This window comes from Gossypium raimondii, chromosome 2 (genome assembly GCF_025698545.1).
Source record: "Gossypium raimondii isolate GPD5lz chromosome 2, ASM2569854v1, whole genome shotgun sequence".
Taxonomy (NCBI): domain Eukaryota; kingdom Viridiplantae; phylum Streptophyta; class Magnoliopsida; order Malvales; family Malvaceae; genus Gossypium; species Gossypium raimondii.
Genome location: NC_068566.1, coordinates 387,850 through 410,759, shown reverse-complemented (window position 1 = coordinate 410,759; position 22,910 = coordinate 387,850). Strand labels below are relative to the sequence as shown.

The 22,910-nt window shown below is 32.2% G+C and overlaps 2 protein-coding genes and 1 long non-coding RNA gene across 3 annotated transcripts; 1 reads left to right on the top strand and 2 right to left on the bottom strand.

Annotated features, from left to right (window-relative positions):
* Positions 1 to 420: 420 nt before the first annotated feature.
* Positions 421 to 7,046, bottom strand: LOC105787447 (la-related protein 1C). Its single transcript, XM_012613833.2, has 6 exons — positions 6,239 to 7,046; positions 5,388 to 5,925; positions 5,140 to 5,296; positions 4,943 to 5,033; positions 1,571 to 1,642; positions 421 to 1,388 (listed from the first exon to the last, which is right to left on the bottom strand). Exons 1-6 carry the CDS (start codon positions 6,713 to 6,715, stop codon positions 1,122 to 1,124), a joined length of 1,602 nt encoding a protein of 533 aa, XP_012469287.1. The 5' UTR covers positions 6,716 to 7,046; the 3' UTR covers positions 421 to 1,121.
* A 1,385-nt stretch (positions 7,047 to 8,431) lies between these two features.
* LOC105787446 (la-related protein 1C) lies at positions 8,432 to 12,932 on the bottom strand. Its single transcript, XM_012613831.2, has 6 exons — positions 12,453 to 12,932; positions 11,549 to 12,089; positions 11,315 to 11,471; positions 11,118 to 11,208; positions 9,224 to 9,295; positions 8,432 to 9,070 (listed from the first exon to the last, which is right to left on the bottom strand). Exons 1-6 carry the CDS (start codon positions 12,924 to 12,926, stop codon positions 8,786 to 8,788), a joined length of 1,620 nt encoding a protein of 539 aa, XP_012469285.1. The 5' UTR covers positions 12,927 to 12,932; the 3' UTR covers positions 8,432 to 8,785.
* A 6,095-nt stretch (positions 12,933 to 19,027) lies between these two features.
* On the top strand, positions 19,028 to 20,641 carry LOC128033705 (uncharacterized). The gene is made up of 3 exons (XR_008189687.1): positions 19,028 to 19,086; positions 19,554 to 19,640; positions 20,439 to 20,641. It is a non-coding gene; the product is annotated as an uncharacterized LOC128033705 (long non-coding RNA).
* The last annotated feature ends 2,269 nt before the right edge of the window (positions 20,642 to 22,910 follow it).

Below are 22,910 nucleotides of genomic sequence, written 5' to 3'. Positions count from 1 at the left end.
TTATTATTAAAAAGCTAATCCATATATATCAACATAAAGTGCAGAAGGGCTTGTCACATGTAATCATTTGATAAAACCTTCAACAGAAAAGAACAAACTCTTTGGTACAAGAAATAGAGACTATTTTGTCCAATTTTTTTAATAGTAAGGCAAAATACAATTTAACTTCTGTAAACTTCTATGGTACTTCAAACTATCATTTTCCATTACCTCTTTCAATAATTTGATCATATAAACCCCAACTAAATCCAAAGTTAAACCAAATCAAAACCCTATACCCTACTAAAATTGTTTTCTCCATCCACGAGACTTAAACCCTAAACATTACTCAAGCATGGAGCTTACTTAGACCTAAAAAGTTTTAGGTATGTGTATTAATAGTACCCTATTATTCTCATCTAAATGAAAAAGAATATAATATTAATACCACAAATAATAAATAAAATTATTCTGAGAGTCAGTCAAAAGTACCACAAGCTCCAAAACTTAAAACCATACAACAAGAACCAGTTGTAAGATAGGGTTGCTTTCAAAGGATTGTCCCACAAACGAAGGGCAAACTTTTATGAAGCAGAAGCAAGTAGCAAATATAATAATAGTGTATAAATAAGTACATAAATAAATAATATAAAGTGCAATTCTTGGTAAATGATATAAGCCTCGAAAGGTAATAAAAAAAGAAGCTTTTGTAGGCATGAATAATAGCAGTAGTAGCTGTTGCTGCACAGCTGCAGGAGCCATTTTCTCCATAGACCTCAATCCAAGTATGTTCTCTTTTTTTTTCACCCCTGCAACCAGAGGCTATCAAAGCCCTCCAAAGATTTTCTTTTATGTTTTTTCGAAAATTAAAATAGAAATTCCCCAAATTTAAACACCAACATCACCAATAACAAATAGTAAAAGAAAATCCAACATCCCCATTTGTAAAAAAAGAAAAGAACAAAGGAAAACAATTCGGTAAATTTGCTGTACGAGAAATCGCGATTCATCGTAGCAAAGTTCAAAAACCAGTACCTTCAAGAGAGGCAAATAATAACCCATGGCGTCAAAATCATTCTCTACTCTTTATCTTCCAGGAATTTTTAGCAAGGAAAACGTACGTCAACAGATTTTGCTTAGTTTCAATTACTTGCTGGCCCACCATGAGCACCGACGGTTGATCCCTCATTGTTGAATAGCTGAGCCTGATTACTGAAGTCCCCATATGATGGTCTACCAGCATCAGAATCTTCAGGGTTACTTTCACCACTCTGGTTTGCAGTTCTCTGATCCAATGAAATATTCTGAACACGAGCTGCTAGTGTATCCTGACCAGACATGGTAGGGAAATGAACAGAAGGCGGCATTATCCATCGCATCCAATCAATCTGCTTCCTTACTTTGTCACCCTAAAATGTGAAAGCAAAAGTGATCAAAGCAAACCATACCACATAATTTTAGTCCTATGTTCTAACAAAACCATTAATTAAGCATAAAAAATAAGAGGCATGCAAGTCTTGATGGTTGATAAGACCAGGCATTTCAATATTGATAAAGCATATATCCCAAGATTATCAAATATAGAAAGTACCTGCACTTCCACAACTGTTGAACTTTGCAGAGCATCCGTTATCAGCTGAATATTATCAGTCAAAAGCGAAACCTGCAAAGGAGAAGCCATAGAAAATATGCCGAGTTTGTACAGCAAGCATTAAAATTTAGAAAAGAAAATTGCTTTGGGAAAGCAAAATCACTACAAGCTTATCCAACAACAAATTTCTAAACCAATGTTGTTAAGGGCGCAAGATGCACAAAGTGCAAAAAAAAAGCACGTTTTTTTAACCATGTAGACATTTTTTATGAATATTGCCTTACAAAACAGCATGCCTAGGTGCATCAAGCGAGTGCCTAATCAAATGGTCTTGGTTATAGGGACTTGACGCTCTATGTTTTTTTAGGTTTGACGCTCTTTGTTATTCGACACAAAGGCACAAAACCAAGAAAATGATGCTCACTACCTGATCAGGAAAGAAATGACATAATCACAAAAGCTCAATTTCCAGAGGATGACGGTAGATCACTACTATATATGGGACTAACATCCAGAAGATGACAGTTGGTGCACTGTTATGGTCCAAGTCTGGGATCAAATCACCATAAAATTAATAGAGAACTAAGATTTGAAGAAAGGTTTTTCCCTTATTTCGATTCCAATTTTTGCCTATGGTTGTCGAACTCTAAGGGAGTTGCATATGTTGGAATGGATTTACTGAAACTTTCAACTCATTTTATTCATTAATAATATTCCTCTTAAATAGAGGTTTAAAATTTAAAAAACAAGATGCAAAACCACAATTTCATGTTCTACAAAGAAAAAGAAGATAAGAAAGCTATGTATCCTAATTTATAAGGAAAGTTTATTTAAATTAACAAAGGGAATTTTAAGAAATAAAAATCAGACGCAAATCTCAAGAAAATCATAATCAGATCTCCTAACATGCACTGTGCTATACCTTAGGCAAAAGGTTCAAATGTGATATGATCATTCAAATAAAACTTATGAGTCATAATATGAAATACTGGGAAAAAGTCTTCGAGTAACATTTACAACAACATGCTAAGATTGTGGAAAATTAGTTTGAATTCATGCCCCCAAGGCAATGAACTTTGATGGGCTTTAGACAAGAACACAATCCCTCTCAAATATGCCAGTATAATGTGATATGCATGGAGTGATTACAAACAAAAGAACTTGTTGATTTAGAGAAAGCATATGACAGTGTACCTAGAGACATTCTTTGATGTGTTTCAAACAAGAACACAGTCAAATATGCTAGTGTACAGAGGTATTTATGGAGCAATTGTAAACATAAGAACTTGTGGTTGATTAAAAGATGAAGTACAGATTACAAAATGGGTGCATCAAATACCAGGTTGATTCCTTTTCTTTTTGCCAGAGTAATGGATGAGACATCAAAAGAAATTCAAGATGAAAAAGCATTTGTGTATGTTACCAGCAGACGGTGTGTATTGGCTGACAAAACTAAAGTGGTTAATATCATATCAGAGTCGTTGAGACAAACACTAAAGGTCTGGGTGTAGATTGCACAAATTGACAACCAAGCATACAGACTGTACATTTCATAAGATAAGGAATGGCATTCAAGAATTTATTACACTAAATGGTTAAGTGATATTAGTAGCAAAGTGCTTTAAGCATCTAAGGGCAATAATTTAGAAAGAAAAGAAAGTTTAATGGAAATGTTACTCATAGGACAAAGGTTGGGTTGCTTAAAGTGAAAAAATGCAATAGGAGACTACCACAACTAGTTTGCTATATGATTCGTAATATTGGCTAACAACAAGCAACATGCATATAAAAGAGATAAGTGCAGATGATATACAAATATTAAGAAGGATTTGTAGTAAGATCAGGGAGGAAAGAGTGGGATATTATCTTTTCTGGTGGTTTGGTCATATGATCATCCTAATTTGGGATAGCTCCTATACAGGATGGGATGGGATATTATCATCCTATAGCATTAAATTTAAAAGAATCTTAATGGAATGATGAGATGGGTAAGTTTCCAAAAGAAAAGCAAAAAATTTAACTAGTAAAATTAGAAACGTTAAGTAAATGATTAAGTTAAGAGTATGCTATTTATTAATACCCATTATTACACAAAAATTAAAAGCACAAGTTCATTGCACTTTGAGCTTGAACCAGCTTATCATTAACAATAATAGTTAAAAAGAACTTATGAACTTATACCTTACCATTTGAATAAGTTGGAGAAGAAGCAAATGGAAGGACTACAGTGTACCTCAACGTAAGTATATAGGCAGATGCTTAAAGTTTAAATATCTCTTAAGAGGATAATCTTCAACCAGGATCTAATGGGTGGACGTATGCGTGCATACATCAGAAGGGTATAGCAACATAGATATTAATCCACTAACCCTATGATCATGCACTGATAGCATACCAATTAATCTATAAGTATACCAAAAGAATATAGAATAAGAGATAAAGATTTCTTCAGCATCGTAGGCCTACAGAGAGTTAGTGAAGGATACATAGCATGCCAAAGTATAGTTTTGCAACTTAAACAAAAGGGTTATAAGTACCAAGATTTAAAAGAACATCTAGAAAGCAAGTTGCAAGAAAATAACACAAATCCATACAGAAAAACTTAGACAAAGTAATCTGGTAACTGAATATAAATTCTTTGGAAATAGATTTTCTTTATGACCACAAGAAAAGGAAAACATAATAAAACAAGAACAGCCAAGACCAAATAAAAAAGATTGAGCTAGCAATAACAGTAATTGTAGGAAACATATCTAGCACAAAATAGAACACAAAATAGTTATTTACCATTGTATAGACAATTGCATTTAGATGAGTATATGTCCATTGGAATTATCTTGCCAAAAATGCAAGTGCCAATAACAGTTCTCACAAATAATCACCAATAAATGTATCTTAAAGTTTCAAAGATTATTTTATTAATGAGTAGGAACATTATGCTAAAAGTACCAAGAAATATTCATGAAATAGTACAACTAGCAGCAGGTGTGAAACTGAAGACTAGGTTTCTCAATTCTTTGAATTTTAATTTATGTTCATGGAAATAGAAAAATAGCTTGACAATCCAGTAGTTACGTGTTTCTCGAATGTTAATTTCTAGAAAATTTTGACAAAACCTAAAGTGCAAAATTCCACAGGTTTTCACAGTTTTGAAATTCTCTTAAAACATACAAATGACAACTGCATAAACTTCAATTAAAATAGGTTTGCTTTTAATGATAACCACATAACTTGCCTCAACAATATAACAGATAAGTCCAGCAGGTGCAGATGTTATAAACATGCATAACGCTAACAGATGAAACTAGCTCTGGGCACAGGAACTACACAATCAGGCATTAAGTTAGCTCCACATTCTGAAAAAAAACTCACCTTTTTGAAGCCGGCTATTAATTTAATAGGAACCCAGCCCTGGTCATCCATGTTCTGCCTCAAGTAGGTATCCTTAATTAGATTTTCATTACTGCAACAAAGAAACAGGCAGTTAGCTTTGTGGGTGACATCAATACCAAGATATGCCCACTGAATTAACGAAGTTGACCTAAGTCACCACGCAAACAAAGCATTACCTGAAATAATAATCTATCTGATTCACTATACTAGCATGCAACTGATTGTCATGAGGCTCAGGGGCTGGGAAAAACATTGGGGACATTGGTGCAACAAATGGCAAACCTCTAAGCGACTCTGGAGGAGCAGCTGGGACCATATAAAGAGATGCCAATTCTGAAAGGAGGTAGAGAGATTACAGTAAACTCAGAATGTCACTCATCCTTAACCCAAAAGAAGCAACAACAATAGTGAAAGAACAACTTACCAGGATACCCCATTGGGGTGCCAAAAGGCCGCATAGGAGTGTGAGCAATAAAAGGTAAAGTATTAGGCAGAGGAGGTGGGGGGGGATGCCTCATTAACCTAGGAGCAACTCTTGGCTGCATGTGACCATCCCTGTTATTAAAATTTCGACCATTCCACTCATGATTTCCATGATCTTGATTGCGCCTTCCTCCAAAATTCTGATGGTGAGAACCCTCTCCTCGTGGATGTGGACCACCATTACGTTGTCTGAATGAATTCCGTGGGTGTTGGTGATCATTACTACCAGTATGAGACTGTGATGCAAATCCACTTCTCTGTGTCTGGTCCCTAGAAGAAGGGCTATTAACAGGTGATTCAACAATAGGACCTTGAGGTGGAGGCTGTGAGAGACTGCCATTAGATGCCGAGTTATTACTATTGCGTTTCATTGACCTCTGGCGTGTAGGAGCATGGTTAGGTGTCAAATTCAAATTTGAGTTTGCACTGTTGCTGGCTGGTTTCTGCAAAGCGGAAAATGATGACGCACTTCCACTCCCCTACAAATTACAGATTGCTAAGTATAACAAAACCATCCAGATAAGTAACCTCCAAGAAAACAAAATTACATCATATATAAATTTGAGCAAATGAATCTCTAAATACTTCCTATATTCATGCAAAGAACATTATGCAGATTCCATAAAATGAAATACAATTCAAGATTCTTTTGATCCTTTGGTTAATTAATTTGGTTCAGTTAAAACAGTTAATTTCAGCTATTTTAACAGTTGGTAATAAATAAGCTGGAAATGGCAGCGATTAAATTGAAATTATTTTTTTTTAAAAGGTCTTAAATTTAGGAAAACAAACCTGAGAAACGGGGACAACAGGAGGAGAAGATAATGATCCATCCAATGAAGCTCTGGGTGAATCTGAAGAGGATTTGGGAGAAGCCTTAGCGGAATCAGACAAAGCAGGCCACCTATGGGTCCCCATGACGGCCGCAATCTCAGCATCACCGTTAGAAGGTTTGTTCCAAGCGGGCCTCTTACCCGCATTTCCATTAGACCCAGAACCCGCATTCTCCCCGCCTTCCTCCTCAACCACCGCCACAACAGGTGGCTGCTCAGTCGCAGCTATTAATGGCGGTGGCGACGACGAAGAAGACGAAGGCGATAACGGAACACCGGCGATCGGGTCGGGTTCTCGACGACCGATTCCAGTCCTAGTCGAAGAACCCGCCCTCGTAGCGCGATGTGATTGTTTAGGGCTACTGGGAGAGTGATTAACAGTTGTCACTGAAGCGGAAGAGGTATTGAAATTAGCCGTATTAATATTTGCAGCCATAGCAAAACCCCAATTAAAACAAAAATCGGATTTTCTCCTTTTTCTCTCCCTTTATCGATGAGTTGATCGACGGAGAAAATCGCTGAAAAAATTCGAACAAAATTTTGATCCAAAAATTTCAAAAAAAGAAATCAAACAAAATTCGAGACGAGAAAGAGTGAGAGTTGAAGTATTCGATGCTCCAAAATTGCAAAAATTTAGGAATTTTTTTCCAAAAATAAAAAATTAGGGATTCGATAATTCGATCGAAGAAGAAGAGCAGCGATGGAGGCGCTGTAACCTCTGCTTCTCTCTTTCTTTCTGTTTTTTCTTTCTCACTTTTTTTCTTTTTTAAATATATTTTTTTGTGCGTATTTTTTTATTTTAATGTTATTTCATCCAGGTCCTTGCTTAACTGTTGGGTTTTTTTCATTTTTTGGCTTGGTATACTCTTACGATTTACTATATTGCCCTCTATTCAGGGGTTGTTTTGGTCAATTCGCTGCTGAAATAGAATAATTAACCGCTGTACAAATCCAATTAGGGTTTTTCACTTGGGTTCCTTGTTTGACTGGCGGTAAAATTCAGTTACGTAGTTTCTTAATTCAGGGCCACCCTTGGTTTCCATCCAATAGAAATAAGACACGTAATGATGAGAATAAATCCCTTTTTCAATGCATAATATAATTTATTTGGTAAAAATAGAATGGAGACGTTAGATTATATTTTAGGCTTTTTACTTTAAAAAATGAGCAAATAAATTCTTATGTGTTAGATCAAATAGCAAATAGTTTATTCGGTAAATTTTTCATTTAATTCTATTGTTAAAAACTAATCTCTGTAAGTCGACATGAGGTATTAGTGAGATGTTATATGTAACTACTTGGTTATTTCGTTAACCATATTTTTTATGATAGAAATAGACAAAAATTTTAACTAAAAAATTAATTTACTCATTTTTTAGTAAAAAATACAATTTAACTCTAAACACAAATACTTACGATTCTTTCACCATTTTTATTCTTTGTAAATGATTTTTATTATGGAAAATAAAATTAATTTTAACATACCTCTTTAAAATATTATATATATATATTGGGTTTCTCAATGTATTTTCAGAAGTGAGTTCAATAATTAATCAGAACATTAAGGGGTCTAAGCTGACAATAAGTTTTAAAACTGTTTTATACCCAGAATGAGAATTGAACCCTCAACTGCTGATTAAGATAAGAGTGATCCTTGATTTATAATATTTTTAATTGGTTTCTAAAAGTATAACATCCTATATCAATCAATCTTTTTACTCAACTTGCAAGTTAAATGTTAATTTTAGATTTAAAGTGGAATGCATTTAAAGCACATTAATTAAAGTATAAACTATTTGAATTTCCTACTGATCATTCTGTATTTAGTTTATTTTTGTTTATTTGAAAATTATTTTAAAAATATTTTTTTCATAAATTGGAATAAAATTAATCGTTTAAACACCAGTTTTGAAAGAAAACCAATGTGAGTAAATATATAATGTAAGGCACAATTCTCTTTTCATCAACTTGCACACCATAATTGTGCAATGTGGACATTAATTCAATAAAGCACTTTCCTTGTATCCAAATTTGTATTCATTCATATTCTTTTTTGCTTTCACCCTTGCAATTGGAGAGCTATCAAAACCCCAAATATTTTTTTCAAATGAAAAATAAAAATTCACCATATTCAAACACCAACCACACCAAGTAAAGCAAAATCCAACATTTCCATGAGGGCACGAAAAAAAAAAAGAAAACAATTCATTAAAGACACGAAAATTTTGTCCTACTAGCTCGAATTCAAAGGTTTGTTTTTTTTTTTTTCTTTTTTTCCAAATGGTGTTTTCGTTTTCTTCTCGTAAAGTTTCCTCTAATTTCCCGTACGAGAAAATCATATTTCATTTCGCAACAAGTCACGAGAAAAAGCATATTTCGTCGCAACAAGTCACGAAAAGAACCGTATTTCGTCTTCAAGCAAGGCAAAATAATAACCCATGGTGTCAAAATCACTCTCTGCTCTATCTTCCCAGGAACTTTTTCTGCAAGCAACGGCAAGTTTAGCTTAAGTTGAATTACTTGCCGGACCAGCCTGAGCACCGACAGATGTTCCTTCACTGTTGAGTTGCTGTGACTGATTATTGAAGTCTCCCGACAATGCTCTACCTGACAGTCCACTGGCATTAGTATCTTCTTGGTTACTTGTACCACTCTGGTTTGCGGTTTTCTGCTCCAATGAAATCTTCTGAACACGAGCAGCCAACGTATCCTGACCAGAAATGGTAGGGAACTGAACAGAAGGTGGCATTATCCATCGCATCCAATCGGTCCGCTTCCTTACTTTGTCACCCTAAAATGTTAAACGAAAGGTGATCAAAGCAAACCATACCAGCATGCATGAACAATAAGAGGCATGCATATCTTGGTGTTTGATAAGACTAGCATTTCATTATTGATCAAAAAAATGAACATAAATCCCCAGATTTTCATTATATAAAGGTACCTGCACTTCCACAACCATTGACCTTTGCAGAGCATCCGTTATAAGCTGAATATTATCAGTCAAAAGTGAAACCTGAAAAGGAGGAGCCATAGAATATGTTGTCTATCCACAACAAGCTTTTTAAAAAAATGCTTTAGGAGAAGCACGAGCGTACTACAAGCTTCTGAACCAATGTTGCCAAGGGTGCAAGTAGCACTCTAGACACTTGTGAACCCTTATATTGCCTGAGGCACAATGTACAAAAAAGCACTTTGCTGAGTGAAGTGTGTGCTATTCTGTATGAGTGTAAAATAAGCTTACCCTTTTTACGTTATGATAATAAACGCAAAAGATTAATCTAGTAAATCTACAAAAAATGCAAAATCTTCTTTTAATTAAGTTGGTCGTGCATGATTTTCTCCTTGTCCTATGGCTGTTGTAGAGTACATAAATATTGATAGTAGAGAGCATGGTATTATCCCCACTTCTTCAATAACAATAATAATTAAAGAGCGAAAAAAAGGAACTTATACCACACCACTTGAAGAACAAGAAAATGGAAGTACTACAATGCACCTCACCATAAGTAATACATGCAGATGCTTATAAGTTAAATATCTCTAAAAAGGGATAAACTACTTCAACCAGATACCATTGGGGTTGGGGAGTGTGTGTAAATCAGCAGGAGGGTATCCATACATACAAATACAAATAATTATATGAACATGCATTCATAGCATGCTAATCTATTCTATAAATATACAAACAATAAGATGGTATAAGAAATAGCAATTTCTTCAGCATTGAGGCATGTAAATAGTTAATGATGGAGACCTAACATGCTATACAGCAAAAGGGTTATAAATCTCAAAATTTAGAAGTACATCCAGAATGCAAGTTGCAAGAACATAGCACCAAGACTTAGACAAAATGATTTAGTCACTATATAAATTCATTGGAACTACGTTTTCTTTATGACCACAAGAAAAGTACAACATAATAGAACAAAAACAGCCAAGACCAAAACAAAGATAGAGCCCATGAAAATAACAGCAATTATAGGAAAAATAATTAGCAAACAAACACACGAACACACAAATGTTAATTAAAATTGTGTAGACAATTCCAGCAAGACAAGTTTCTGTCCATTGTAATTGTCTTGCCAAAAAAAGCAATGACCAATAACATTTCTCATAAATAATTGTCAAGCAAATCCATACCTTAAAGTTTCCAACAGTGTTTTATTAACGAGTAGGAATGCTTATGTTAGAAGTACAAGAACCATCCATATACTAGCTCAACTAAGTGTGAAAGTGAAGACCAGGTTTCTGGATTCATGGGAATTTCATTTATTTTCTCAGAAATAGAAAAATAGCTTGAAAATCTAGTAGTAGAGTGTTTCTCAAATTTTAGTTCCAACAAAGCAAAAATCCAGAGGTTTCAACTGTTTCCAATTTGTTTAAAATGCAGAGCTGACACATCACTACTTTACGGTGTATGAACCCCCAAGGAAATATCTCACTCACATCTGTGCTATAGTGAATGCGGGTGCTGGCTTTACTATTCTGGTATTTTTCTTTTCCCCCTCATTTCTTTCTGTTTCAGAAAAAGCTCCTCTCTGACAATCTTAAGTAACGGATTCTACATAGCAATCATCATGTGTTTTCTATTATTACTAAACTAGTGTATTAACGTACATATTTATATTTTTTCTTCTTTCAAAATTTTCAATTAAAATAGGTTTCTTTTTAATGGTGACCACATAAACTTGTCACAATAGAATTAAAGATGAGTCCAGGACGCATAGGCGTTATGAACTTGCATAATGCAAAGCAATCTTAATGAAAATGTTCTAAACATAAGAACTTCACAATCAGACATAAGAAACTAGCTCCAAATTCACAAAAATACTCACCTTTTTGAAGCCGGCTATTAATTTAATAGGAACCCAGCCCTGGTCATCCATGTTTTGCCTCAAGTAGGTATCCTTAATTAGATTTTCATTACTGCAACAACGAAACAGGCAGTTAACAGTGTGAGTGAACTCAAATACCAAGATATGGCCACTGAATTAACTAAGTTGACCTAGGTCATCATGCAAACAATTCATACCTGAAATAATAATCTATCTGATTCACTATTCTAGCATGCAACTGATTGTCAAGAGGCTCTGGGGGTGGGAAAAACATTGGGGGCATCGGTGCAACAAATGGCAAACCTCTAAGTGACTCTGGAGGAGCAGCCGGGACAACATAAAGAGATGTCAAATCTGAAAGGAGGTAAAGAGATTAGGAAGGTCACTCATCCTTAACCCAAAAAAGCAACAATAGCGAAAGTACGGCTTACCAGGATACCCCATTGGGGTGCCAAAAGGCCGCATAGGAGTGTGTGCAATAAAAGGTAAAGTATTAGGCAGTGGAGGTGGTGGCGGATGCCTCATTAACCTAGGAGCAACTCTTGGCTGCATGTGACCATCCCTGTTATTAAAACTTCGACCATTCCACTCATGATTTCCATGATCTTGATTGCGCCTTCCTCCAAAATTCTGATGGTGAGAACCATCTCCTCGTGGATGTGGACCACCATTACGTTGTCTAAATGAATTCCGTGGGTGTGGCTGATCATTACCACTAGTATGAGACTGTGATACAAAACTACTTCTCTGTACGTGATCCCTAGATGAAGGGCTATTAACAGGTGATTCAACCACAGGACCTTGAGGCGGTGCCTGTGAGAGACCACCATTAGATGCTGAGTTATTACTATTTCGTTTCATTGACCTCTGTCGTGCAGGAGTGTTATGGTTCGGAGTCGAATTTGAATTTGACTTCACGCTGTTGCTGACTGGTTTCTGCGAAGCCGATGATGGCGGTGCACTTCCACTCCCCTACAGTTAGGCAAACATAGCAAAACCATCAAGAAATGTAACCTCCAAAAAACAAAATTACATCATGTACATCTCTGAGCAAGTGAATCTCTAAATACTTCCTATACTCATAGTTTCATACAACGTCCACTATACAGATTCCATCAAATGAAACATAATTCAAGTAGATCATACAGCTAGAATGAAAATTCAAGATTCTTTGCATTTCTGGGCAATTCAGATTTTTAGCATTTAATATCTTGCTTATCAAACAGTTAATTTAATCTATTTCAGCTAATCTAACAGTTAGTAATAAATACACTTGAAATGGTAACTATTAAATAGAAATTAATAAAGAAGGGCTTAAATTTCTGGTAAACAAACCTGAGAAACGGGGACAACAGAAGGAGAAGACGATGATCCATCCAATGAAGCTCTGGGTGAATCTGAAGAAGATTTGGGAGGAACCCTAGCTGCGGACGGAGACAAAGCAGGCCACGTGTCGGCCCCCATAACGACCCCAATCTCGGTACCGCCGTTAGAAGGTCTGTTCCAAGCGGTCCTCTTACCAGCATTGCCGTTTGGCCCAGTACCCGCATTCTCGACACCTCCCTCTCCGAACTCCGTCGTAACATACGGCTCGACCACCGACGCTGACGGTGGCGGCGACGAAGAGGACGAATGCGTTAATGGACTACCCGCAGTTGGGTCGGATTCCCGCCGGAGGACGATTTCAGACCAGGGCGGAGAATCCTCTGTCGTGGCACGATGTGATTGGTTAGGGCTACCAGCAGAGTGATTAACAGCTGCCACTGCAACGGAGGTATTGAAATTAACCGTATTAATATTTGCAGCCATAACAAACCCCGCCCCCCCCCCAATTAAAAACAAAATCGTTTCCCCCCCCCCTTTTTCCCTATCGACGACTTGATCGGCGACGGAGAAAAACACCGGAAAACGGAGAACAAAAATTTGATTAAAAACCGACAAAATAAAATAAAATAAAAAATTGAAACAAAATTTGGAGACGGAAATAAGTGAGAGAGTTTTAAATTGGAGGTTTCCAACTATTCGGTTTTTTGGCTTTGGGTTATATTATTCTGAATTACCATATCGCCCTCGATTCAGGGGTTATTTATTGTTGAAACCAAGTAATTTTACTGTTGTAAAAACCTAATTAGGGTTTGTTTGCACTTTGCTTTCCTAATTTGATTCGTTGTAAAATTCTGTTATGTAATTCTTTAATGGTTAAAATATGTTTCAAACCCCTAAAATTTTCGTACATTTACAATTTAATCATTTTACTTTTATTTCAATCAAATTAGTCCTCTATTTTTAAATTTAAAAATGTAATTCTAATTATTAATACAATTAAAGTTCTTTTGTTTAATTCATTTCATTACAATATTTTCTTTTTACGGGGCTATCAAGTGATTTTTTTTATTATTTCAAAGCGTTATTGATAAATTTAATAGAATAATTTGAACCGTATCAACAATTGAACTTGAATTTTAAAATCTGAAAGTTAAGAGACTAAATTTTTAAAAACAAAAAAGTTGAGAAACTAAATTTCAAATATTGAAAAGTGCAAAGACCATATTTTAACTTTCTTTACTTCATGTCTCAATGTTCTTTTCTCGATTTGGTACATGAGTTTGACTTTAATATTCAGATCGGTACTTGAGTTTAGCATCAATATTCAGTTTGGTACATGAGTTTGTTTGTTTTTTTTCAATTTGATACTCTTTTCTTTGTCTCATTTAAGTACACGAGTCTTTTCAATTAAATACCTAAGTTTTTTATTATAGAGCACACATGTCAAATATTCATTACACCACATGATGTTGTCTGGTCTAGGTACGAAATCGAAATTTTAGCCAAACCAAAGTACCAAACTGAACATTAAAACCAAACTCATGTACCAAATAGTATATTAACCCTATTACATATTCAATACAACGTGATTTTACTTTTAGTCATAGTTTGCATATATAAAATCATTTTACTCCTTTTAATATTCTGAACTTGATATTGACTTGTATTTTGGTTTGCCATGGTATTTTAGGATAATATACAAAACTTTGCATTATAAAAATTAGTTTTATTAAATAATAAAATACTTGAATATTATATTAGAAAATTAAATATTTAATTGTAACTAAATTTAAGTTTTATTATATTAAATAATTATAATTTAAAAATTACTAATTTATATAAATAAGTTTAGAATCAAACCTGAATAATAATGATAAATTATGTAAAATAAAAAATACAATGAGTTACATATGGTAATAATTAAAACATGAGTACATGAATATGACAAAATATACATAAAACGAATTATTTACACGTAAAAATTTCATATGAATTATCAACAGGCGTTGGATGCAATGGTAAGGCACGTAACATTTCTAAGGAGAAACACAAGTTTTAATCTTGAAGACGATTTTATTGAGAAGAGCAGCTACGATCCTTGAATATGGTTTGTAAAACGGACATGGCGAATACCAAAAAAGAATTCATATGATTTATAAATTTAAACATAAAAAATTTAACACGCGCGGTTTTAAAATACAAAAATGCATTCTTTTTTTTCTTCTTTTACGATGAATAATTTTTTTTAAGACATTAAATTATAAATAAAAATATTTAAATATATAGAGGGGAGGTTGGACTCGCTTTGAGAGTAGTCTTTGAAATGTTGTTCGTTGTGAACCGATGGATGACAAATGGTACCATTCATACCCACTAATGTCATGTAAAGGTATGGGTTTCAACACTACCAATGCCAAATACTCACATTTCTTTAGTGGGCGAGGCGCTCCCACAGTATGAACTTGTCTAGAGCTTTCTGTAGAATCGGGAGACAAAACCCGAAGATAAAACTAAGCACAAACACCCTAATTCAAAGACTTCCTAAAGCAAGTTGTCTTTCCTTAGCAAAATAATTTGTCATGGTCATCTTGTTTAGAGAAAAAATTATTTTATTAAGTTAATTTATTTTAATACTACTATATTTTCTCATTTTCTAATTTCTTGAATTATTTATATATTTATTTACATATTATATATTTTCTTTATATTTAAATGATATATTTATATTAATTGGTTATGCACTAATTGATTGAGGATTAATATATTTAAAATAAAAATTAAACAATTAATTAAAAAATAAGCTTAAAAACAGTTAGTTTATTCTTTTACTTGGTGGTGGAGTAAGAATATTAAGTGTTCACATTCAGCTAAAATATATATATTTAAAATAATTGGTAAATTTAATTTCTACAATTAATAAAAATTTAATAATTATATATTTTTAAATTTAATATAGAGTTTATCATTTTAATATTCGAACTAATGCTATTTAAAAAAATACTTAAACAATAAATTACAATTTAAAATTTTCCACCCGTCAAAGCATATCATATATGCTATTTTTTTATACGTTTAAATAAGAGGATAATGCACTTCAGCGTACTCAATCAAAGATGTAGCTTTTTCATGGAGGTGGTTGTTGACTTGGCTTTCATGATAATTTTATATATTTAAAAAATGGAAATTTTAGCCTTTTATTATTATTATTATTCCAATTACAAATGCAAAGGTTTCAATTAAATCTGGTGTGATAAATGTGAAAATGAAGAAAGAACATCATATGATGTTGAGACTGGGACCATCAATATATGGAAAAATAACCTATTTTTATCTTAGATTATTCTCTGTTCTTTTTCTTTTTAGGATAGAATTATTGACTATTAGTTTGGTTAAAATATATGGAAATTGGCCAAAATAGCCTATTTTCATGCTTGTCAGAACATGGTTTTTTTTCTTCAAATTGGGATAAAGTAATATTTAGTATCATGAATTTTACAAATTTTAATTTGATCCTTGACTTTTTTCATATTATTCACTAAATTTGATAAATTTTCTCAAACTGGTCATTAAATCTAGATTCTATTAAGATAAGATGATGTAATGCTTTGAGATTATGTTATGTCATCACCTAAAGAATTAAAATATTTATATAAAAGCTTAAAAACCAAAACTTAAAAAATGTAAATATATATATATATATATATTTAAAAAAATCAAGTGATGATGTGGTATAAACTTAGAGTGTCATGTCACCTTACCTCAACAAAAACCAAATCATGGATCAAATTGAGAAAATTCGGCAAGTTTCAAGACTAATGTGAAATAAAAAAATTATAGGGACTAAGATGACAAAATCAAAACTTTCACATTTTTGACATCCATTTTAAACTCTCATAATGTGTGTGTAAATTCTCTCTAGATTTATCATAACTTTAAGTCCTATCACCTTTGAATTTTGTCCAAATTTATTTTATTTAAATCCGGATATATTTTAATTCCATCTATTATTATACTCATAATTTCTTTTTAACATTTATACAAGTGAGTCGATAATTAATTAATTTGTGACAAGATTGAATCAAGATTATTATTATTTTGATAAATAAAAACAGTATCAAGTGATTACAGAAATAAATAGTTAATCAAAATCTCGTAATATCATTTTGGATTAATTCCTGCATATATAGCTTGAGGAGGTTCAAAAAACACCTATAGACTGGTGAAATTTATACCACCTTGCTTGGCCATGAAATTCACAACTGCATTATGATATTTAAGAATATAACTGATACGGATTTTCTACTACTTTGTAACAATTCATGGATGGCCCGTATTTTCATAATAGGTTTATCAATAAATTTACAAGTAAAAATTAATTCCAGTAAAAGAACATTATTTTTATTATTGACACTACAATATATATATATATATATATATTTTTTTCAACTGAGAATCAAATTCCACTTCCATGCCTAGGCAAAGGGATGGGCAAGGTCAAAACTAAGGGTGGGTTTGGATGGGCGGTTGGGTGCGGTGCGGTGCGTTTAGTTTACTTTTTGTCTCACGTTACAGTATCACTACAGTATCTAATCTCACCGCCACCGCTGTTTTTACACTAACAGCAGGTAAACTCACTGCCCATCCAAACTCACCCTAAGTGCGCAATGCATTTACTTTTTATGGATGAAAATGAATTTATTTTTTAATGTGTTGTTTAGCTATTAAATTAATCCCTTTTTATATATTAGTATAAAGTTGGCTTAATATAACATTTGGTATATGAACTTGATATTTTTTCTAATTTGGTACCTAATTTTTTTTTGTCCAAGTTGGTATCCAAACTTGACATTTTTTCCCCTAATTTGGTACCTTTTTTTTGTTCGATTTGGTACTTGTCAAATGTTTTACAAATTACTCCAATTACTAACAATGTTATTTTTTATGAAATAGCAAAATAATCAATGTATGACCGACATGTGACTGATGATATGATATTTTTTTATTCTATATGCTCAATTACTTTTAGTTTTATTTAATTATTTATTAATTGAAAATAATTAATTTCTTTTAATTTAGGGTTTTAAATTTTTTCTTATTTAATATTAATTGTTATGCATAATTCAATACCTATTTCTTTAACATGAATTTCCTCTAATCTCGACAATATTTTTGTAACATAACAAAAAAGTTAATGCCATTAGTGTTTCAAGAACATTTAATAAACTTAGGTATCAAATTGAACCTAAAAAAGCTTAGGTACCAAATTAGAAATACCAAATTGGGTCAAAAAATTAGATACTAAGATAATAAAAATGTCAAGTTCGAGTACCAAATGATATATTAAGCCTATGTAATTTATTTATTTTATTTCAATATTTAAATTATTATTTTCAAATAAAATAAAGAAAATGACAATTCTAATACCAAAAGGGGAAAGTTAGAAAGAGTGTGAATCCAAAGATTGGGTTTTCTACAAAATTATTACAAAAAAATAAAAAATAACCAAAATGTTATCCTTTTTTTTATTTACCAAAATATTATAAAAAAAATTTATTTATCAAAATATACCAAAAAAAACAAAAACCTGCAAAAAAAAAAAACCTGTGGCGGCACCAAAGGTGGCAAAGTGATTGGCCTGACCAAAGGTGGCAAAGAGATTGGCGGCATAGGACTAAAATGTAACTCTCTGCAGTTTCAAGGACCTGACATGAAATTTACCATTTTGAATTTTGAAAGTGAATTGGTGCGCCCGTGGGTGTGTCAGCGCCAAAACTGAAACTTGGCTAATTGCCTTCTAAGCCCTCCTTATTTATTATTTTCTTTTTATTCCCCTTCAACTCACTTTTTTTTATTTAATAAACAAGCCCTCAACATATTTTTGTAGCTAAATAAGCTCTTAATCTATGATTTTTACTCATAAAAGCCTTTTATTGTATTATTAAAGTAAATATATTTTACCTAAAGTAAAGCTACTTAAAAAAATATAAACTAATTCGCATTTTATGTATTATTTTAGTAATTTGATGAGAATAGTTTATTAAATAATAACTCTATTTTACTTTAATAAACTATTCTCATTAAATTACCAAAATTTATAATTAAGTGATAATTAAGATACTTAGAATTCTAATTAAGTAATAACTCTATTTTACTTTAATAAGTTTATTAAAAAGTAATAACTGTAATGACCCAAATTTGAGGTTATCGGAACAGTGGTTTCGGGACCACAAATCCGATGAGAAAAATTTTATTTTTCTTATATTTTTATGATCTACAATTTCACAAAATAATTTTGTGAAAATTTCGTTCGAAAATTTCGACGTTTGGGCACTCAATTTAGTCAAAAGGACTAAATTGTAAAAAGTGTAAAAGTTGAGTTCTACATGTTAGAGGTGTCCAATTGTTATGAAACTTTAAATTGGAGGTCCTTATATGGTAATTATACCATTGGTAACTTGGTAGACAAAAATGAACATGTGATAAGTGAAATAGAAAATTTTTAAGTTAGGGGCAATTTGGTAATCTAGTAATTAAAATGAATTAAAAGGGAAAAAGATGGCAAATTATGCTCATCTTCTTCATATGAACGAAATCAGCAAGGGGGGAAGCCATAGTTAGGGTTTTCAAGCTTCCAAGCTCCATAGTAAGTGATCCCAAGCCCCGTTTTTAATGTTCTTTACGTTTTTGAGATCCTGGTAGCTTAATTTAGCTTATTCTAGCAATAATTTAACCTAGGGTTTATATTTGGAAAAATACCCATAGGTAAAAAGTGTTTATTTTGATGTTTTATGATAGAATATGAAGCTATAAATTATGTTAAACAACTTTTGCTAAGCGATTTTAAGTGAAAACGAGTAAAACGACATAATCAAGAAAATACCTAATGTTCATAAGTACATGTTAGAGTGGGAATTTGATGTTGCCATAGAAGGAAAAATGTTCAGAATGTTATAAAACATAAGAATAAGAGATGAAGTTTAATTTCCGAGCCTTGGGGCAAAAATGTAATTATGTAAAAGTTTAGGGGCAAAATTGTAATTTTGAAAAAGTTAGAGTCGAGGGCTGTTTTGATGAATGTGATTATTAAATAAGTTAAATTTACTATTTTAGATCAAGAAGTACGAAACTCGAGGTTAGACAAAGGGAAGAATAAAGTTGAAGGCTAAGTTGGTGAATTTGGCTATAATTGGTACCGAGGTAAGTTTACGGTAAATAAATGCAATATTTAAATATTTATTATTAATGCTGTTAATTTCCAGCAATTATGAATTTATTTTATGAATTTATTTGATGATGATCCAAGCATAAAATGATAGAGAATTAAAATTTAAAAGTCCCGTTGATACATAAAGATGGTACTGGATACGAATGTCATGACATTTGGGTAAAGAGATCCCATGTAAGACCATGTCTGGGACATGGCATTGGCATCCTTAAGATCATGAGAGGTCCCCTGTAAGACCATGTCTGGGACATGACATGAGCACCGAGACGAGAGGTCCCATGTAAGACCATGTCTGGGACATGGCATTGGCACCGAGATGAGAGGTCCCCTATAAGACCATGTCTGGGACATGGCATGGGCACCAACATGAGAACATCCCATGTAAGACCATTTCTGGGACATGGTTTTGGCATGTTATTATCAGAAGAGACCCGAGTATCCTTATTATTCCAATGTAGCTCAACGGGCTTGTAAACGAATCATGTTCATGAAAGTTCAGTTTAAAGCATAAATGGCAAGCTCAGGTAAGTTGTAAGACTTAAGAACTTATTATACTATCAATTGATGTTCAACGATGCAGCAAGGATTGAGTAAGTTATGCACACAAGTATTCTAAGTAAACAAGTAAGAGAACTAGTATGAGATTAACTAAAGAGTAAACTAGAGATATAGACATTGAGTTTAATTATTTAAGTTAAATATTGTTATTTATTTGCTAGTAAACTTACTAAGCTTTATGCTTACGTCTTTTATTTCTCTTTCTCTTATAGTATTACAAGGCTACTTCAAGGATCCTAAAGAAGTCGGAGATCATCCACACTATCAACCACAACTGCTCGGTATTTTATGTCGAAACACGTTTGAGTTATGGCATGTATAGGGATTTAGTTATTCTAAATGTTTGTATTTATGATCTTGCTAAAGAATGATGTGTAAGTATTTGATGATGAATGGTTGCTAAAATGGTCAAGTATGGAAGTGTTTGTTGTTATAAAAGTTTAGGTGATAAACTATGCATGGAAATCATAAAAGGGTAAAATTTTGCAAAGAAACAGAATTCAGACAGCACTGTGACGTGACTTTGAAAAATCAGCTAGGATGGTATAAAATGAATTAGAGGATGAATGATATATGGAATTAAGTCTTGTTGAGTCTATTTTCATGGAAAAATAACAGTGTAGCAAAAGGAAATTTATATTTTAAGATATGTGAATTTTAGTAAGATAGGGTCAGAACTGTTTTTGGAGTCCCCTGTTCTGAGTTTAGAAAATAATTACAAATTGTACAAAAATGGTTATGAGTTGAAATTTACATGATTAGATTCCTTAATGAGTCTATTTTCTGTAGGAACAAGTGGGAATAGCATATGAAAATCCTATAATGAGAAAAGTTATTTTTAGTAACAAGAGGTCAGAATAGTCGAATGGTGAAACAGGGGAGACTTTAACTAATAAACTGTACTAATTGGCTGAACCAAAAATTCTAAAAATTTTATGGTAGGAAGATATATGAGTCTAGTTTCAAGGAAAATTTATGGAGTTAAATTTTTAGTTCTGTAGCTCAAGTTATAATTAATTTAGTGACTGTTGCGCAATTGGACAGCTTTGCTGTAAGTAGTGAAAATAATTTGCAAAAGTAAATTTTTATGCTCCGAATTAGTAAGATAAGTTAAGTAATGCCTCGTGCTCGACTCTGGCAACAGTCTCGGGTAAGGGGTGTTACAATAACTCTATTTTACTTTAATAAACTATTGCTTTTAGGCTTAGTTTAGTAATGTTTCAAAAAATGTTTTTAGGAAAAAAATGTTTTTAAGGAGAAGTAAAAATTTTTAGCTTTAAAAAAATACTTTTTTAGCTAATTTTTTATTTGGGAGAAGTATTTTTTCTTTTAAAAAGTAACTTGTTTAGAAATATTTTTTATCCTAAAAATATTTCTTAAAAATAATATTAAACACGTGACACCAAACTGAAATATGATAAATTAAAATATTCAAACTCCGATAAGTAAATTTTTCATTTAGATTGATTGTTGAAAAAAGCTTTAAGGTCTCGCTTTGAGAGTGTGGCGACATCAAACCTTAAATAGGAATAATTGCTTCATAAATCTTCATTATTTATTATTTATTATTCTCTTTCAACACCAAAAATAGAGAAGTCTTATACCAATTAGTCCAAAAGTATTTTTGTAAAATCGATTCAACGAAATAGATTTTATTTATTTTTCAAAAATAATTTTTTTCAAGTATGTCGACATAAGAGTTAATGATATTCATAATAATTTTCTTTTGTTCACATTATATCGAAACTATAAATTCAACTAATAATTATAAATTATACATAATAAGATTTTTCTAAAGTTTTATAATTAAAATTTTATACCGTATCGTAAATTAAATTGATAATAAGGATAATTATAAAAGCTTTAGAAAAATATTATCATGTATAAATTATAATTATTAGTTAAATTTATAGTTTCTAAATATAATGTGAGCGAAAGAAAACTACTATGAGTACCGTTAATCGCTAAGTCGAACATAATTTAAATAGAAAATTATTTTTCTAAAATAAATAAAATTTATTTGTGGTTGGAATCACCTTTTACAAAAATACTTTTAGGTAAAAAAATTTGTAGACTAATTGATATGAGACTTCTATTTTCTGTAAATTTTACTTATTAAAGTAAAAATAATACATAAAATTACTTTTAATAAACTTATTAAAGTAAAATAGAGTTATTACTTTTGATAAACTATTCTCATCAAATTACCAAAATAATACATAAAATGCGAATTAGTTTATACTTTTTAAAATAGCTTTACTTTAGGTAAAATATATTTACTTTAATAATAAAATAAAGGGCTTTTATGAGTAAAAATCATAGATTAAGAGCTTATTTAACTACAAAAATAGGTTGAGGAATTGTTTATTAAATAAAAAAGTGAGTTGAAGGGGAATAAAAAGAAAATAATAAATAAGGAAGACTTAGAAGGAAATTAGCCAAGTTTCAATTTTAGCGCTGACACACCCACAGGTGCACCAATTCACTTTCAAAATTCAAAATGGTAAATTTGCATGTCAGGTCTTTGAAACTGTAGAGAGTTACATTTTAGTCCTATGCCGCTAATGTCTTTGGCACCTTTGGTCAGGCCAATCTCTTTGGCACCTTTGGTGCCGCCACAGGTTTTTTTTTGCAGGTTTTTGTTTTTTTTTGTATATTTTGGTAAATAAAAAAATTTATAACAT

Excerpts from the sequence above, each read along its gene's own strand:
- LOC105787446 (XM_012613831.2), bottom strand. The coding sequence starts at position 12,926 with ATGGCTGCAAATATTAATACGGTTAATTTCAATACCTCCGTTGCAGTG. Across the intron at positions 12,090-12,452 it reads CTGTTGTCCCCGTTTCTCAG|GGGAGTGGAAGTGCACCGCC; the intron begins GTTTGTTTACCA and ends GCCTAACTGTAG. Across the intron at positions 11,472-11,548 it reads CACCCCAATGGGGTATCCTG|ATTTGACATCTCTTTATGTT; the intron begins GTAAGCCGTACT and ends ACCTCCTTTCAG.
- LOC105787447 (XM_012613833.2), bottom strand. The coding sequence starts at position 6,715 with ATGGCTGCAAATATTAATACGGCTAATTTCAATACCTCTTCCGCTTCA. Across the intron at positions 5,926-6,238 it reads CTGTTGTCCCCGTTTCTCAG|GGGAGTGGAAGTGCGTCATC; the intron begins GTTTGTTTTCCT and ends TGTAATTTGTAG. Across the intron at positions 1,643-4,942 it reads TAATAGCCGGCTTCAAAAAG|GTTTCGCTTTTGACTGATAA; the intron begins GTGAGTTTTTTT and ends TCTCCTTTGCAG.